Source organism: Phoenix dactylifera, chromosome 3 (genome assembly GCF_009389715.1).
Source record: "Phoenix dactylifera cultivar Barhee BC4 chromosome 3, palm_55x_up_171113_PBpolish2nd_filt_p, whole genome shotgun sequence".
Lineage (NCBI taxonomy): Eukaryota > Viridiplantae > Streptophyta > Magnoliopsida > Arecales > Arecaceae > Phoenix > Phoenix dactylifera.
The window spans coordinates 24409447-24429101 of record NC_052394.1 but is presented as its reverse complement, the minus strand read 5'-3'; the positions used below and the strand labels follow the sequence as shown (position 1 = coordinate 24429101).

The 19655-nt window shown below is 37.6% G+C and overlaps 1 protein-coding gene across 1 annotated transcript; it reads left to right on the top strand.

Moving 5' to 3' along the window:
• Positions 1–644: 644 nt before the first annotated feature.
• Positions 645–18518, top strand: LOC103704029 (RNA polymerase II C-terminal domain phosphatase-like 2). Its single transcript, XM_039125127.1, has 16 exons — positions 645–1246; positions 1341–1811; positions 2231–2441; positions 4056–4213; positions 4310–4377; positions 4477–4585; positions 4670–4759; positions 5358–5421; positions 7864–8000; positions 8082–8135; positions 8789–8885; positions 11223–11446; positions 11543–11623; positions 11822–11887; positions 12834–12904; positions 17996–18518. Exons 1-16 carry the CDS (start codon positions 977–979, stop codon positions 18036–18038), a joined length of 2214 nt encoding a protein of 737 aa, XP_038981055.1. The 5' UTR covers positions 645–976; the 3' UTR covers positions 18039–18518.
• Positions 18519–19655: the final 1137 nt, after the last annotated feature.

Below are 19655 nucleotides of genomic sequence, written 5' to 3'. Positions count from 1 at the left end.
TTCATAGAATCCGACTAACTTGAATATCGAAGGGCCTCTCGTCGGACAAACTCCGGCAAAAAGACATTCTTTTATGACTTTAGGTCTGTTTGGGATCACCAAATGAGCCTCAACTCGAGTTCAATTAAAGTTGTCATCAGTGCTCCATCCGTCAGCCCAACATTTTAGCTTGGAGGGCACCCAACCTCGCTAATTCACTTCGGTACACTTGTGACCCCAATACTTCGGTTCGGGCTCTAGCAGCAACAGCAGTATTTTTACCTTCTCCCTAGCTTCTTACCTGCCACATGGCGCAAATTAACTGGGGCAATTCATGGAGAGATTGGCTGATGGTACAATCTTGCCACCGTTTTTCCACACCATCTAGGGGCGCCTGGCTGGGTTCACCGTCGTCTCCTGAAAGATTGATGGGTCGAGTCGAGGCTGGGCTCAGCGGTCCGTTTGATTTGGCCGCACCCAGCCCAACGGGACACGCAGCACTCGCGCAGGCACGGATCTTTGTCCGCGCCGAAAATCCTGTGCGCGTCCGGGTTCGGTCCGGGTTGTAGTTTCGTAATATTGCAGAAGGTCGAGTCTGTAATTGTCAAGCACCCCTCTTCTGTCTATATAAGGCACCCCCTTTTGGCTACTTTGTAGCGCCTGAGGCCCTTTGCGGGAGGGGGGCGTCTATTCCTTCTCACCGAGCCACGCAGTGCACGGAGTCGAGAGAGAGAGAGGGAGGGGAAGTGTGGGGTGGGATAGAACCGCGACGGCATTCTTGGTACCTTTCCAAACCCTAAGACATCCGCAGGCGCGGCGATTTCTCAACGGCATTCTTGCGCTCTCACCCCCCCGAGTTCTCCGAAGCCTTCGTCCGGAAGCCCTAATTTCTCTACTCGTCAAGCCTCGACCATCCTCTTCTTCTCCTTGCATATACGCCACACTGCTAAATTTTCCCAATCTCTTACCCTCTGGATCGAATCTCCAATCCCTACCGATGAGTCGGTCAGGGATCAACTCCACGGTCTACCATGGAGAAGTGTGCCTCGGAGAAGCCGAGGTATTCCCCACCAACAACCACGCCTTCCCCTTCCCCAGCAACGAGATACGCATCAGCCACCTCTCTCCTCCCAGCGAGAGGTGCCCTCCCCTCTCCATCCTACAGACCATCTCCCCTTTCTCCGTCCGCTGCAAGGTCCAGGCCAAGTCCGCGACCGAACAATCCCTCCTACGCCGGCTCTATCTCTCCTGTTTCCAAGAGCATAAGGTCCTCCTTCCTCTGTGCCCCGTGCTTCGTTTTCTGTCATCCTATCTTTCTTACCTTCTCCCTTGCTCTCAATGCTTTGCTTTACTCCCTGCAGACTGCCGTGGTAGTCGTCGGAAAGGAAGAATTGCATCTCGTGGCCATGCCGAGCCAGGTGCAAAAGGTCCCTTGCTTCTGGTGCTGCGCTGTGCAGGCTGGTCTGTACGCATCGTGCCTGGGTATGCTCAATCTGCGGTGCCTTGCGATCGTGTTCGATCTTGATGAGACGCTCATCGTTGCCAACACGATGAAGTCATTCGAGGACAGAATCGAGGCCTTGTCCCGCAGGATCGATGTCGAGGATGATCGTGCTAGGTTTTCGGGAATGTCCGCAGAGCTCAAGCGGTACATCGAGGATAAGGATCTGTTGAAGCAGTACATAGAGAACGATGCTGTTTCCGACAACGGGAAGATGGTTGGCGTTCAGAATGAGGAGGTTCCAGGACTACCTGGTGGCCAGGAGCGCATCGTTCGGCCTGTCATTAGGTTGCAAGAAAGGAACATTGTTTTGACTCGGATCAATCCAGAGGTTGATTTCAAACTACTGACGCTTTTTCTTATTTTTTTATTTGTTTTCTACACATGTATATATGAAGTTTATGCTTTATTCAGTCTCAGTGATTCTGCTCTTGCTGATCACAATAAAAAGTTCACTAATGCTGTTAGTATGTGTATGTTCTCGTTCAAATCTGTCTGAGATGGAAAAAAAGAAGCTGTGCCAGGAATATATGTTCTGCAGGCAATCTCTAAGAATCGTGACAAACAAAAGTTGGAAATATTTGCTGCTCACTAGAGCTCACCAAGAATTTAGTGTTGCTTTTCTACTGAAGCTGTTTCCAACCAATGTGCAACCTTTTAGATTTGTCAAAGACAGATGATCTCACCATTTTTTGAAGGATAGTATATGTTTTGCTGTCATTCAGTGATAAAATCATCTTTTTTTCTCAGATCCGTGATACTAGTGTGTTTGTGAGGCTACGACCTGCTTGGGAGGATTTGAGGAGCTATTTAACTGCAAAAGGGCGCAAACGATTTGAAGTTTATGTGTGTACAATGGCTGAAAGAGACTATGCTCTGGAGATGTGGAGGCTCCTTGACCCAGAAGCTCATCTGATCAGCTCAAGACAACTTCTGGATCGTGTAGTATGTGTAAAGTCAGGCAAGAATTTTTAGCTTTATGAAGAAGGTTTGATTTGAATCATGGCAGATTTTTACTTCTTAAGTTGAACTATTAACTAGAAATTGTCTGAGTTGTACAAAGCACCTATAATATATACTCTTGTTTTGTTACTTGTATTGTATCCATTATTTTGCTGTTTATGTTGTATTTCTGGCATCATGACAGTCTTTTTCTCGTAAGCTCACCTTATACAATGGCTAAAAGAGACTATGATCTGAATATGATTGTATTGTGATTAGAAAATTGTAGACCATGTAATTTGGACATTTGTTTTACACACTAAGGTGCTGTTCGACATCACTTTCATTTTTTTTCTATACTCAAAAATTGAAAAATTAAAATTTTATTTTTCTAAATTTTAAAAAAATATAAACATGTTTCGTATAATCAATTATTTTTCTTAAAAAATATAAACATGGTGATGGTGGCGGAGTGATAGAAGTAGTGGTGACATTAGTGGTGTTGTTGGTGGGGGCAACGGTGGCATGAGTGGAGGTGGTGATGAAGTCTGCGATGGTGGTGGGAGCACAGGCAATGTGGCACAGGCGACGACAATGGTGGCGGTTTGTAGGGTGGAGGTGGTGGAAATGAATGCGGTGGTGGGGTGCCAGCTATATGGTGAACGTGGCGATGATGGCGGTAGTGGTGTGACGACAACTATAATGGTGGTGGCGGGGGTGTCGACGTTATGATAGAGGCGGCAATAATGATAACAGTGATATAGTGAAGGCAGCGGTAGTGGCAGGGGTGTCGATGTTATGATACAGGCGGCGATAATGATAATGGTGATATAGTGAAGGCAGTGGTGGCGGCGGGGATGGTGTTGGTGATGGTGCTTGAGGTGATGATTATTGTGGTGGTAGAGGCGGCGATGACAATGGTGGTGGCGGTAGAGGCGGCGATGGCGATGGGGGTGGCAAAAAATATGAGTTTCTTTTTTTTAAAAATATTGAAATTAAATATTTCTTAGTTTTATTTTTTAGAAATAATGAAACTGATTTTTGAAAATAGAAAATAAAAATAATAGCACCAAACATGTTTTGTTTTTGTATTTTTAAAATAGTAAACAATAAATAAAAGGGATGCCAAATAGGTCCTAAGTTACCTTGATTCTTCTAATTTGCTCAGGTGTTGCTGCTCGATATGTATTTCCACTTTGTGGGCCTTCTAATACTTGTAGGATTCTTGTCTGATAAGCATGTATGATAATTTCAAAATTATCACTTTCAAAAAATTATCACCTGTGGGACTTTGATATTATGGCTATAAAAATTATCACTTCCAAAAAAAAGACTACAGAAATTATATAGTTGTGTGTCAAGTTTGCTTATTAGACATGCTTCTTCTATGGGTTAACAATGTCTCTATTTTTCTATGTAATTACTGAAAGATGTTTCTCAGATTTGATAGGACACATTACTTGTCTCTAGGTTATAATGTTTTATAAAAAAGAATTTTAAACACTTCACTTTGATATTATTATTAGCTTATGTTATGCCTGAACATGTTCACTTCATTTAAGTATTTATAAACTGTTGTCAAGTCGCATTCCTTGTTTCTGAATACCCATCTTCCATTCCTCACATTTGCTAGGTTCAAGGAAGTCGTTGCAACATGTTTTTCAAGATGTGGTTTGCCATCCAAAAATGGCTATGGTGATTGATGACCGGCTGCAGGTTTGGGATGATAAGGATCAACCTCGAGTTCATGTTGTTCCTGCATTTACTCCTTACTATGCTCCTCAAGCAGAGGTATTTATTGCAAATTGGCCTTGTTTATATTTTAGTCATTGGTAGAACGTCCATCATAAGTCCAACCCATATTTTGTTCTAAAATTTACTCTGCAGATGGCCAATACTGTTCCTGTTTTGTGTGTTGCAAGAAATGTTGCATGCAATGTCCGAGGTGGTTTTTTTCAAGTATGTGAATGGATGCCAAACCTTAATTCTACATTGTATTACTAATATACACTGTTTATAGTTATACATATATACTTATATATGAAATTGATTGGCAGAGAATTTGATGAGAACCTGTTGCGGAAGATATTTGAATTGTGTTATGAAAATGATATACTGGATTTACCTTATGCTCCAGATGTGAGTGACTACTTGATGTCAGAGGTATATTTCTTTTATTAATTTGCAGTTTTTTTAGTGAGATATCTGTTTGTTCAGAAATTATTCTGAGTTTTGATGGTTTGTCAGGACACTAACGTTGTACCAAACAGCAACAGAGATGTTCCCATATCAGAGGGTATGAATGGTTCTGAGGCTGAAAGAAGATTAAGTCCACCGGTAGGTTCTTTTTTTGTCAAAAATTGTGGTTGGATGGTCATTCTTGAATTTCATGCTTTCATGGGAAACATCGAAAAATAAGATGAATGCAAAAATTGATGATACATTGATAACTGATGACTGTTTTCCATTTTTAGGTTTTGCCTGGTTTCCATGATATGTTCATCTTTCTCAGATGTTTCCAGCCATGCTGAATTTCTCTGTTTTTTGGAGTCGCACTGATGTTTGTGTCAAGCCAGTACATTATAATCATGCAAAATCATTGTTCTTATTAATATCTAGACACTTGTCTATTCTCGTATGTTTTTTTTTCTCGGATGTCCGTATCGAGCCAACATGTTATCATCATGCAAAATCATTCTTCTTAACAGTGTTTATGCACTTGTCTATTCTGAAAATGATCAGCGCAAAAAAAAATTGTCCATGTAATTTATAAATTTAGAATGCTTGAAGTTAAAAATTTGCTTAATAATAACATTTCTCAAGTTAAAATTTGAATGGCTCATGCTGCAATAGGTGATTTGAAATTCCCATAATGGTTTTATTTGTTGATTTGAGATTTTATACAAACCAGCTTATTCAAATGTTGCTATCTAAGGTACACCTTGGCGATGAGCAACATATGCAACATCAAGCACAGACCTCTCTTTCCTCTTTCTCAGGTATCGTTATCTTGATCTATACGGATTTTTGATTTTGCTGCTTCATCACTTATTTGTTTTTGTTTATGTATCTGAGCACCTTCTCTAACGGCTTCTCTGTATGAACTTTGTTAACAGAATAAGGTCAAATAAACTTCCTATTAGTGACATCAGGAAGTTATATAAGGACACAAAACATACATTACATGTTACAAATTTCTACATATACACCCAAAGTTTTTGGACTTTCTTTGTGAAAGCGTAGAAAATGTTGTGCCATTTCAACTTTCACATATCATTTATCATTTAGATTACTGTTAACAAGAATATTTTAGCATATTTTAAATTCCTATATCTTAAAATGCATCAAATAAATTAGTATATATTTTAACCATATAATAACATCAACTAGTATTTTAGAGTTGCTTTCGTAAGCTTATTAGTTATCATGTCATTCAACTTCTTCCTATCAAATGGGTCTGCATGAACGCATAACACTAAGCTGAAAAGGCTCCATGGGAGAATGAAGTATATTTAAAGTGGAAAAAGCAAAAAAAAAAAGGTGTTTCCTAAGTGCTTCTTGGACTTTTAAAACGAAAAAAGACTTCCTAGAAAAAATATGTTTCTTAACATCATCCGAAAATTGCTTGTACAAGATGAAAAAAAAAAAATCAAAAATGGGCTTTTAGAAGAAGTTAGGAAACCTAATTTTTGGCTTCTTTTTCTCTTTCTACAAAGCAAAAGCAACATCAAACATGCTGCAGAACCGGTGCCCTATTCTTGGCCATGGCTAGTGTAGCCAAGATCAGGCTTGCCATTAAAGTTAGAAACACTGGCTGATGGGCAAGGAGACCTACCTTATTTCTTGCAATTTAAGCTCATGTGACTATAAAAAGAATGCCCCAAAATTTCTGTGTTAAAAGAGTCTTGATTAATAGGAAAGGGACATCTGATTACTTTTTGCATGGGGAACATTTTTCATGTTCAAAGCAAAATTATATGCTAAGAGTCAAACTAAATATCGTTAGTAAGGATGGTAGCACATCAGATTGGTATGTGACTAAATTATAGCACTTCCTGATCTCACTTCAGATGGCAGGTGACCGGTGGCAGAGCCTAGCGGTGGTCATTCCTTAGTTTGGTAAACATGGCCGAACCTTCCTCCATTTCTCCCTCTATCTCTCGCCTGCTTGCTTTCGCTCCACAAGTAGCACTGCAGCGATTTTTTAAGAAAAGGGGATCAAGGAGACCACTGTTTCCCATCTCTCTTTTGAATGTCATGCACAAAAATCCCTCCTTTCCTAGGATATTCCTTTCCCTCTATCTCTCTCTCTCACTATCTCTCTAACTCCTGCTAGCGCTTTCCTTTCCCTGCTCGTCCATTCCTTTCTATGATCTGCATCCTCACAGCATGAAAACAACACAAGAGTATGATAGATAACAAGGAGATGGAAAGGATGTGTGGAAGAGAGGAAAGGCTTTCTGAAGATGCTTCTTGTCGATGTGCCTGATCTCGAAGATTATGAGGGTCGATGTCTTTGAATAGGGTTTGGGGAGAGGAGGGAAGAAGAGAAGATATAAATAATTCAGGAAGTTAGGAGCATGATACGATGAGTTGTTTCACACTCAAAAAGTTACTTCCATTGTTTCCATAAATTCTGAAAGTCATTTTAAAACATAAAAAATAAAATATGGGAATCAAACATATTTTTTGTATTGGATTTTGTTTTTTTTAAAAGGAAAAAGGTGATGCAAAACAGGCCTAAAATGTTGGTTCCCGTTTTTGTTTCTTACACTTCTTGCAGTCATTTGCAGAAATAGTAATTTGGGCTTACACTATATTGCATTATGAGCATAGGTTCTAGCCCATGCTTGTCTTCCAATATAGGATTTTTTTTCATGTTGCAGATTCATGTATATGATGCCTCACTTAGCTGAAGCAAGTCTTCACTTTTTAGCTTTTGAAATCAGGGACTTAAAGCTTCACATGAAACATGCTTGTTAGAAATTATAATTCTATGGATTAGATTTCCCGTCCACTTGAATTAGGCAGATAAGCAATTCACACCCATATGAGCCCATTTACATTAATTATGTTGGTGTTGTATTGACTCTTTCCTGAGTATATCTGTATCTGCAAGCACGGATATGCGCATGCATCTTTATAGTGATAGTTTTCAGAGAGATTATTGTAATCCAAGAAAAGAGAGAAGAAATGTAGTAAACATGCAAAGGGCTTGCATAAGCATTTTGCTCATCTAAAAAAGTTTGTTCTGCTTTGTGTAACCTTTTGTAAAAGCATATGGGGCATAATTTTTAGAAATTTCAATATATGAAAAGGACCTGCATAAGCAATTTGTTCATCTAAAAAAGTTTGTTATGCTTCGTGGAGCCTTTTGTAGACGCATATGATGGATAATTTTTAGAAATTTCAATGCTTAACTGACCTATTTTTTGGTGAAGATGATGAGCTATCATTATTTCAAACATCTGCCAACAACAGAAGTCGTCTAGATAGTGAAACAGGTCAAATGACTCTACTGCCATCCTCCTTATTTATTGGAGTGTTGCAAGAAATTGGCCGGAGGTGTGACTGTAAGGTACTTTGAGTGGTATTTGTGTGCAAGGGCTCTTAGTTTGTTGAATCTCTGACTTGTGGCACTTCTTTTATTTCTATTTAGGTTGAGTTCAGGTCCGTCATAGGCAGCAGCAAGGACCTGCATTTTTCTGTTGAGGTCTGTAATTACCTGTCTATTTTTATGAACATGCATTGTCATTTCTAATCTATCTTTTTGTTTAACCATTCTTTCTTCTTTCTTCTGGAGATTAGCATATGATATTATCTAGCAGCTAGGAGCTCAGATTTCTTTATTTGCCTATATCCTTTCAATTTCGCCTTGTACTGATGGTAATGCCATGAATTTGTTTTAAGAAAACAACCAAATTTGGATCTACTTTAGAAGGTTTGAAACCGGTGTACTGATCATGTATTGGCTTGGTACATATTTCTGTATGCCCCTGTATCTTCTTCTCGTTTGTTGATATGAGGCATATGGCATGGTATGTCCTGTGGCGCATATACAGGTACTGCGATATGGTGAGTTTTTCAAACCTAGCTTTGGATAAGGTAGTTAGTAATTGGAACTTGAAATATGATAGACGCCATTATTTTTTGTTGGACAGCTGGCTTGAAATCTTTCCAGATAGCAAATACAGAGACAATTCTCTCTTGCATTTATTTTAGTTAGGAGCTTATGAAATAATTTGGTTCTCTTGTTTTCTCTTTAATCTGGCTTGTTCAATTTCTAATTTGATCATCAAGGTGAAAACAGTCTTTTGCTATGTTACTGCAAAGGTTTTAAGTTTTCTCTCTGGTTTATTGGTTCAGGTTTTATTTAGCACTGAAAGGATCGGAATTGGGATGGGAAGAACAAGGAAAGAAGCTCAGTTACAAGCTGCTGAGAATGCTCTCCGCAATTTGGCTAGTAAGAATTGATATATTCTTGAAGTTTGATAATTGTGTGCAATTTGTTGATGAATTGTCACTTCGTAGATTTTGTTGTTTATTATGTTCATGGGCACTTGCTTGGTAATTGCTTAAAAAGAAAAAATTAAAGAAATTGAAGATGCCACTGAGCTCGCCATAATCTGTCACTTGGAAGATGTTGTGTACTCTGTAATATACTTAAAATGGACACAATGGGATTTTGATGAACTGCTGAGGGCAAAATAGGCATTTGGCCCTAAAAAAGTCCCAGACGCCAGCAATTGTGGAGAAGACCCTGTTTGCTCCCATTCTGGGTATATTTTTGTGGTACGCGTAGCAATGCTCTTGTTCGCCTTGTTTTTAATTTGCATAGCTATGTTTGTTCATGTCTAGTAGACCTTCAGTATAAAAACTGGGTTGCTTGGTGCCATTGTTACTAGACAGTGTGCTTGCCTTTTTGATCTTTTTATGCCATAAGAACAGAGAGAGGCTATAGATTTGAAACAAAATGGAAGGGGTATCAGATGTATCGAGTGTTGTGCATATAATGCTGTTCTGTGAGGGCCTCTTCTGAGGTTCGTACAACTTGTCTCGGAAATAGCTGTCAATAAGTATTTTCTATGGCAAGTGGTGAGAATGCATTGGTGGTAGGAACAAAAGTAATTCTCTCGATCAAGAAACCGGACTTACACAATCTTAAGAAAACTGGGATATTGGAAATCACCTTAGAGAAGGAATGCAATATCCCTGATTATCTGGGATTTTGCAATCCTGGAGTTCCCCTAATTGCAGAAATTTTCTCTCTCCAATCACTAATTCTTACCTCATCTTCTGCTTGTGCAGGATCTTTTGAGGTACTATAGTTATTCTTCTGTGAGAAACTTTTAGCCTGACCAGCATATATTCCATTAGAGGTCTTGTTTAGTTTTATGAGTGTGAGAAGTGTTTAAAGTTCAGCAATGTAAGTTCTCTCAATTAATGCTTTTTTATCTCTTTCTTTAAAGTTCTCTCAATCAATAACCTTACCGATGGTGGGAGGTAAATATGCTATAATTGGGACTTACGATTGTGCTTAAAGATGGAAGTAGTTTGCCATGTCATATCTTATCTTCTTTCATCTACATCTGGACTTTGAAAGTCTAGAGGAATCTTTACAGATTGCTCCTTGGTTTCATGAACTTAAACTATCTAAGCTATAAGCTAGGTCTGCACCTGCTAGTTAGACATGTTCGTTTATAGCAGTACCCACTCTTGCCCAAAGTTGACTTGGCCATGAATTTGCAAACTGCTTCAATACTACAAATCATGCCTTATTCTTAAGCTGATCACTTACAATATAAAATTTGTGGATAGGTACATATTAATGGCTATTACCAAATCACTTACAAGAGCTGTCTTTTGGGTCCGTTTGACCTACATAGACCTTTAGTTGAGGCTGAAATAGATGGTCCAAAGTTTTAAAACTTGGTTTTGGTTTTGGATTCAGTCCTCCTAAGTAGAGTTTAGGTTTTGGCAATTTCAGTCATTCAGCACTTTCAGCTCAAGTTTCAGTGTTTGAACCACAAAAAGAAAATTTATTGAAAAATTAGGAGAAATAAGAGAAAATTGTCACAGCAACATGTTTCACATAGTTTTGATGCATGCTGTTTAATTTATTATGACCAGTTTTATGATTTCTGTGTTTTTAGACCGAAAGCATGAAAGTAGGAAGAATTATAAATTATTTGAAACTAATAAGATGCTAAAGAGATACTGTTTGATAATTACTTGTTCTCTAAACAATAATAATGTAAAGATTGATAATAGTGAAATAAACTAATGTACAGCTACATATGAATGATATAATTATCACCATCATATGCCTGGCAATATGTCTGGTGATACCTTATCTTGCATAATGCTAATGACTTAACCATTAGTTCATTGTCATAATATTTGATTGCTAACGTAGTTTTATGAGAGCTCTCTGCTTTTGGTACACGGAAACACATACAATGACATATATTCTATTTATAATATCACTGGGCTTGCGCTGTTCACGTGAGTGAAGCATCTTGGATGGATGGCTGCCATTCCTGATTCATCTTTTTTTTTTTAAATCATTTAATTTGGTAAATTTACTTCTACTTTTAGTTGATGCAAGACTGTATTAAATTGTTGTCTCTTTATCTCTTTGACAAAAGAGTTATTTATAAATGTAGTAGTTGGGTGAATGTGGAATCACCGTCATGAATTTGTATTCATTGAGAGATTTGTCAAAGACTTCTTTTTTCAGTTCAATATAGGTGATTATTTGCTTAAGTTGCGCTTTTTTCCATTTATTGTGGAAATGCAGGCAACTATGTATCATTTATTGCACCAAATTCTGGAGGTGCAAATAGAGAATCAGATAATGCTTCACTTGGAACTGAAAATGGCTTTCTACGCGAAATTATCAATCCTGTTCCGGATGAGCCAGTTAAGAAAGAAGACCTTGCAGGTGCAAGTACATCAGAACAAATGTCTCAGTCAAATGACTCAGGAAGATTGTCATCTGTCCTATTCGGTATCAGAGAACTTGTAAGAGATGAAAATTGTGCTGTACCATAATTCTGAGTCACCTTCGGCAGTCATCTTATTCCCATTGTGCTAACCAAATATAATGACTGTGCCTAGTGTTTGGAGGGTCAAAACATAGTCTTCCGAGATCAAGCCCCAGCTTCCATGACATTAAATAAAGGAGAGCACTATTTTCAGGTAAATCAATCCAGACAACTGAATTTTAATTGTTATAGACAACTGTCTTAAGGTTAATGGTTTTAGTTGTTTTATGCTGCTAATTGTCCTTGTTCAGCTATTCATAACATTTGTTTTTTTTTCTTATGCATATTATACTTATATGCTAGTTATGGTGCACCTGATTTCAGATGTGGGTTCTTGTAATCTATTCTGTAGGTTGAATTAGCAGGACAAATTTTAGGAAAGGGAGTTGGTTTGAGTAGAGAGGAGGCCAAGCTTCAGGTTGTACTATCATCTTCTGCTGTCGCCTGTTTTCTCATTGCTCAATCTATGTGGAGTATGTTTCAGCTGTGTATCTTTTAGGCACTTTAATACCATCAGCTTCAATCTGACCCTCTCCAGACTCTGTAGTGTCGGGACCCTTATGTACCCGGATGCCTTTTTTTATTATAACCATTAGCTTCAACAAATATTTCGTTATTAGTTCTTTTTACAGAATATATTACGTCCTTTTAATATAGTAGTTCATCCTAGAATTGTTCATCACATGTACATGCTAATGTTTATTTTTCATCCTATTGTACTAATAATTTTCTTAAGCAAAATGCATAAATATGTTAATTTTCTTAAGTATGTTTGTGCTAATATGTTAGTTTGCATGATTAGAACATTAATGATTAGGAGTATCTCCATAGATCTAATCTATCTGGGTCTGGCCAAGTTGCAAGCCGTTCTAGTTGCATCAATAAGCACATGACATTCACTTTGAGGTGTTTTAAGCATGTGTAGTTAGGTCAAATGCAAAATATAGACAAGATTTCATCATCATATCTACTGAGTACATTGTTAATTGTCTCCTGAAATATCAGCTGTTAATCTTCAATAAGACAGCGGAGAGAAAATACTTCAAACTTCTCAACTTCAAGTTTGTATTACGGAGCTCTTGCATGCTAGAAACTTAGGGCCATTAATTAAAATTGGTCTGAATCAACCATTTTCATCATTCATTCTCATCTCTCAGGAGTAATTTCTTGCAATACTCTACCTGATATGTCATTTTGATTTATGCAAAGATTGAGCTTATATTGACATTCCATTGAAAGGTCATGTACTTTGCGACTCATTGAACCTTCACGTATTGTTTTGTCACACGTCTAGCTCACAAAGTGCTTTACCTCTTATGTCCAAGTTTATGTCTAACTTTTAGTCAATTGTTTACACTTCACAGGCTGCTGAGGAGGCGCTCAGGACTCTGAAAGCAACACACAGTTCACAAAGGCAAAGTTCAAATTCATCAAGGTAATATTCTCATCATTGTTCTTCAGCTCTGTTCGGATTTGGACATTTTAGCTCTCCCTGATAGATTGTGAGAACAAATAGCATCAATTGATGACAGGCAAGTTAAGCATCTTGACAGTTAATTATTAACATCTGGCAATAGTTCTTTACCTTTTTTAAGTGTACAGACATTCCTTTAGTAGCTTCATTGGGTGAAAACCAGCATAAACTACAAGAGTTGTCATCATGTTTTGATCTTTAAAGGTATAATTAATCTTCTGATTAAGCTTGGTGGAGGTGCTAGTATTCATATTACATAGATATAAGCACATAGGTTTGACAAATTGTACTTTGTGATTTTCTTTGAGCACTGCTTATTATGTTTTTCTCCAATGGAATGGTTAGTTGACAGATATAGTATGACAAAACAATTGACAAAGTGGTGACTCTCAAACTTAAAGACGTGTCAGTGAAATTGCTTTACAAGAGAAGCCAATCCAGTTTATTCAAAGTAATTATTCATGCTTACCTAATAATCTTACCTGTAATCAACTTTACTCACTCATCCATGCAAGCAAGCCTTGTGTTCTGATGCTATATATATCTCATTGAGAATATTATCCTTTTAGCTACCAGCAGGTATCACTTTTACCAATATGAAGTTACGACTTGATATATGTTCAAGAGTGAAGCTCATTGATAATTCGGATTGCAGAATACTGTTCCAACAAAATGGGAGACTTTAGTTTGTGGGTTGACATCAATCTCCTTTTTGTGTTAATTCCTTTTTGTGGGTAGAAGTTTTTTCCCCCAAAATATGTTTTGGAAAGTGCTAAACGCCACAAAGTTATGTTGGATTGACAGCTCAAGTGAGAGAACTTTGTAGGTCAATGAAGCATAGAGTTGTATGTGATACAATAAGACACTATGGATACGCTAATACGAAGGTCTGCAATCTCGGCACCATGTACCGAAATAGCTTGCTGATCATTTTTTTCAATTTTTATCTCGGTGCGCCTCAATACAAATCAGTACACATCTTGGTACGCCTCAATGCAAGTACGTACACACCTCAGTACGAGGTGGTACAACTCAGTACAGGATAGTACAGGGCTTGTACCGACTTGAAGTTGAGTTTTGTACCAGTTTCCTCCTGATACGGTATGGTATGCTGCGTACTGTGCGTTACAGGGTGGTACGACAGACCATGGCTATTACAAAATATCTTGAAAAAGTTTGGATGCAATACGGCTAGGATAAAACAATGATTAAATTTGTCTTTTTAACATATATATATATATATATATATATATAAGCATACAAAAAGCACAATTGGCTATCAAAATAACAAACTTCATACTTTTAAGTACCAATTTTGACACCCACACCACTACCCGATCGATACACCCTATGCCAAGTGTTGGTATGGTACATCTCTTGGTACTAATAGTCGGTATGGGGGGCGTATCGTGTACTTGTTCCCTACGTTTACTATATGGTATGTCTTGTATTAATTGGTATGGTCTGGTACGTAAATTCTTGCTTTTACACAATAGAATTGACTTAATATCTTTATCACTTAGTTATCATTCTAACCCATAGATCCCAATCCATGCTTCATATTTTAATATCAATATCACAACTCAAATTATAGCATTATCATCAAAAGGTTCACAATCATAAAAAAGGAAAGAACCCTATCTAGGAAGTATAGGGGTGCTTTTTCAATTTGGAAATATAAGATACTTAACTGCTTTCAAAGAAGAAATATAAGATACTTAACATAAGTATCAAACACATATCTTGGTAGAATTTGATTTAAACCGGTATCTGTACCTATTAGATATGGACACGACATGTGATTTGAAGTGCCCATGCTTTCTAGTTGTCTGTAGGCATGTTATAGTGGAGCTCAATTTCTACTACTCCCATATACAAATGTTGAAGGTCTTAAAATTTCATGATACATCTATCTGGTCACCTTGGATCATGAGAAAATTAGCCTACTTAATTTGCTATAATAAGCAAACGGCATGTGATACAAGTAGCATCCTTTCAATTTCACAAAACATAGAAGTTTTTCATGTAGTAGAGAGCTTTGATCCTTTGCCTCAAGAATTTGAAGCATTTTTTCTTGATTGTTTTGCATTTCGCAGAAAAGATATGGTTCTTGAATTAGTTCTTGGGGACCAAAATTCCTTTTTGTATAGTTTGACATGGAATAGAGAAAGACAGGAAATTGCAGCCTGGGTTGTTACGAAGCCATATGAAAATTCATAGGAATAATTGTTTATATGGTGATAAGAATAAGGTGGAGAATGGAGACTTCACGTAACCACATATTTTTTTATTGTTTTAGCATTTCCTGTCTAGTGCATAAATCTACTAAGATGCAATGGCCAAGGATTTGAGGCCGGCTTCATGTGGCTGGTGCCAATACCTGAAGCCGGGCCCCACCTCAATAAAAGAAAAAAAAATCAAAAGCCTCTTTGTGCTTCCACTGCATTAATTTTTTCCAGCCTCACTCTTTAATATGGAAGAGAGGGAAAAAAAGGGTAACTGCCCGCCCCTTCCTCTCCTTGCTTGAGCCCCATAGGTTGGAAAAAAAATGCACATGCACTGCATGTGCAGGATTGTAGGTTATAAATAATTCTCAAACTTCCACGAAAAGAGAGAAGTCAAGCCAACAGACTTGACCGAAAATGATCTGAAGGGCAAAACATGTTATTATTGATGAAGGTGAGAATTTTTTTGGCATGTGGGGCATCCACTTTTATTATACATTGTTAGAATTTTTTGCACGATGCATCATACAATAAACACTAATTTAGCCAAACTTTTGCAAGATTTCACTAAGGTGGTTAGAAAATGTAGAAACTTATATTTGCAACTTTGCATGCAAATTTTTTATTTATATTGTCCATAGCTAGTTATTGAATTGATTTCAGTTTAACAGAGAAAAGAACTACCACTTGAGTAGGGATTTGAGTTGTGAATTGTTCTAATTAAAGTCCAAAGTCTAGTCAGGGGGTGGGAAAGAGCTTAGTTGTTTAATCATTACCTGTTTCAGATATTTATGTTTTTTTAAACCTTTTCTTTTCTTTTCTTTTTTGGTGAATTTTTAAAATTTATACTTTTTTGGTGAAGCAGGTTTAGTGAAAGAGGCAATCTTGTTTTCTGATGTGTCCGCCATGTCATTAGGTTCTACTAGCGATGTTAAGCAAGAAGAATTCTTGTCTCATCTACTTCAATTTGATGCTAAGCAACCTTCTCCACATTGCTTCCGGAAATCTTCCATCTTCAGATGTCTAAAATTGGTTTCCGCTATTTAATATGCAAAAAATGTTGATTGTCTGATAATGAGTGACTTTGTGACGTGTTAAGTGCTAGTTGCTAGTATAGAGTATGTTGGAAGAGCATGTTATGGATAGGCTGTTGAGAGAGGTTATTGAATCTCCATGATTATGAGTAGAATGGTGTAGAAGAAAAGGTCATATAGATGATAGGAGGTAGACATGAATATAATTAAAAGAAACCTTGTGGAATAAAGTGGTCAGAGTAGAATGGAAGAGCAACCCTTCATGGCTTGTTGGAAAAATATGGGAAAGGAATGTTATGTGGAAGATTACAAAATCTATGTATGTGTACAAGCTAAGCAAAATGGAGATAAAAAGAGAATCACACAAGGGGCAGTATAATGTCTGTAGGAACTTACTAGTCTTGATGCATCTCTTGAAGAGGGTAGGTGAGACATAGGCAATTGAGGTATTATATGCTCAACAAAAATTTGGGATGCCTGAGGGATTTGAATGGAGCCAGTCTCGACGCCATGGCATGAATGTCTCCATCCGAGCCATACACGAGCCTGCCGATTCTTGAACTTCACTGCTTGTTTCATAAATCATTTTCACTTTCATGTTATCAGCTACTCGTAGATGGTAAAAGGATTGTCATCTATTTTATAAGGAGATTGTTTTGAATATGTGATATATGAGATAGTTTTGCATTTTGGCTATATTTCATGAATATTCTTTATGTCAATTTCATTCCCAGAGCGCCTCTTTTCACTTCGGGTTTCTTCTTTCTTTCAATCCATGCAGCTGAATTCTCATCCTTATCTGATTAGTCCTCTATTGTGGAAGAGAGAAGAAAACGTCCACCAATTATGGAAATATAATGTAATTTCATGATTATCTTTTTGTTGATAAATAATTTCATGATTATCTTTGCCAATATATTCTTCCAATCCTAGTAGCCTTGCTTCTCTTTTTTGGACTCGAGAGGAATGTACTCTCTCTTCTCCAGAGGAGCAAAATTCATCTCTTTATATATGGAATGGATTACGCTACTCTTGAGAGGAGAGGGTAACTTTTCCTCTCAAATCCAAAATCAACAAGGATTTTCCTAGCTAACAATCCTTACTATTGATTGTGATATATAACCTCGACATTCCTAGAACCTGAAAATCACATACTTAGTGGTCTCTAACCTATGTATTATGTGGACACAAAAATTAGACGGTTTCCATTTTGCTACAAGCTAAAATGCCCAATAAAGCTTTCAAATCGAGAATTCATCTTATAGATCATGATCTACACATGTTAAAACATATATAGATTGAAAATCAATGGACATGGATGCTTAGATCATAGTAAAACATGGTCTCACATCATTTTAATAGTTCATTTTACAGCAACCTGATGCATAGACTAGAGACTGCCAAAACATGTGATGTTTGGAAATTAGGAGCTTCCTCATCTTGCCTGAGCGCCTATGTGAGCGCCTTTGACAACTACAATTATCTATAACTAAAAATTGATCAAATCCTTAATAAGATGCCCATTCTAAGTCTTTTGGAGTCCGAGCTGGGTTTTGTACACTTTTTTTATTGCATCTGTTATCTTGTTCTTTCAAGCCATATGATGATAGCTAAGTTGCTGATGACATTTTCATTGATTGTTCTTTCACCACTCTTTAGATCTTTGGTCTAGTTGCTGCAAACCTGAATTTTAACTTGTAAGAGAGATGTTTTCTTGTTTTAGTTTGCCAATGATAACTATTCAATTGTATCTATTCTGCTTTCTAGTGCAACAGTTGATCTCTTTTGTTCAGGTTGCCACCAGCTCTTCCCAGTAGTTCTCCAAGGAAGAAATAATGCAGGGGTGACAGAACCTACCATATTCTCAATATGATAAATATGGAAATTCAATCTACTAACTAGCAGACTAGAATTACAGCGTTGGGACTTCTCTTTTGAGTGGTTTGAAGGCCCATGGTCGATTTATGTTTGTCCAACTATCATAGCTCAAGCATCTCACCTTCTGATCAAAGCATTCTAAATTCAACAGGAAACTCTTCCTTGGGAGTTTAATTTCAGAGTTTGTTTTCTTGAGTGGCCAAACAATCTGCAGCACAGTTTATCTGGAAGCATACTCAGTTAGGGATGCACATAGCGATGTATGGAAATTCCTGCACAGATTAACCATGAGAGAGCTAACCTAATTTCTAATTCTCAAATAGAGATTTAACAACTATGTTGTGTAAAGCTCTTTATGGCTTGATGTTGAGCCTGAAAGTGACTTCTGTAATCTAGAGATGATGTCAGTCAATGACGATTTCTTTTTTTTGTACTAGAGATAATGTTTGTTTGGTTATTTGTGTGCTGGGATTTGCATCCAGGTGTGGTGTCTTAGGGTTTGCACTGATGGAATATCTAGCTTGCAAATTATGTCATGTCCCCTAGCGACAAGTCACTGCATATAAACAACAGCCTGATATGTGTTTTTTTCCAGTCAAATTTTGCAGAACAACAGCTACATGATTCCCGTCAGATAACGGATAATTCAAAAGCAGGCTACCGTGAACACAAATTTAGCATGGTTGATGACCAAGCCAAACTTGTTACACAAAATGGCACCATTATGTATTAGGTTAGGGCTGAAATTGGATTGGATAAGAATTTGATATTGGTGTGTGCTTGTGTGGATATATTTGTTTTATTTGGTTAATATGGATATGGATGCCACTTGGATATAAAAATTTATATTATTGATACAAATTAAATGTTAGAAGTATAGATATGAATTCGATAATTAAATTTGTGATTATAAAATTAAAAATATTATTAAGTGGAAGGTAAATTTTATTAAGTTTTACAAAGCTACATGTAGACTGTGAAGTTCGTCTAGCAATGGGTGATTGTGAGAGCATGGAAGCTGAAGTTAAAACGTATCCGGCATCTTGATCTTTCAAGAAATAATATATCAAGATGGAGCCCAGAATAGCTAGGGAGCTTACATTCTTTGCGGCAATTGAATCTTTGAACAACTTGGAAGGTATATTTCCAAAAGAAGAGGTGTTTGGAAGCGTCGGGGCTATCAGTAGGAGCAGATACCCAGTTTTGTGGAGGCGTCCTTGAATTACGGCTGCCAGAATGCCCTGCTTCGACTTGTAAGACAACGACAAGCAGCCAGGTAGCCGAAATTACTGACCCAATTGAGAAGGTCCAGAAAGACTCCCCCCACTCATCCCTTCTTTTTTGGAAAGAGACTGATGAATTGTTTCCTAGAGAAATTTGATCGGCGAAGGATGCTTCGATCTTTTCTATGGAGGAACTTTGGATCCATAGCCGCTGTAACGGTCCTCAACTTTCAAACGCATCGAGCTTCCAACACCTTCCTGGCTCAGTGCGAGGTCCCAACAAGTCGCATCAGGCATCGCAACTTCCTCGAGATATGTTTACTACCAATATATCAAGAAGATCTCGACTTCT

Excerpts from the sequence above, each read along its gene's own strand:
- LOC103704029 (XM_039125127.1), top strand. The coding sequence starts at position 977 with ATGAGTCGGTCAGGGATCAACTCCACGGTCTACCATGGAGAAGTGTGC. Across the intron at positions 1,247-1,340 it reads CCTGTTTCCAAGAGCATAAG|ACTGCCGTGGTAGTCGTCGG; the intron begins GTCCTCCTTCCT and ends TACTCCCTGCAG. Across the intron at positions 11,888-12,833 it reads GAGAGGAGGCCAAGCTTCAG|GCTGCTGAGGAGGCGCTCAG; the intron begins GTTGTACTATCA and ends TACACTTCACAG.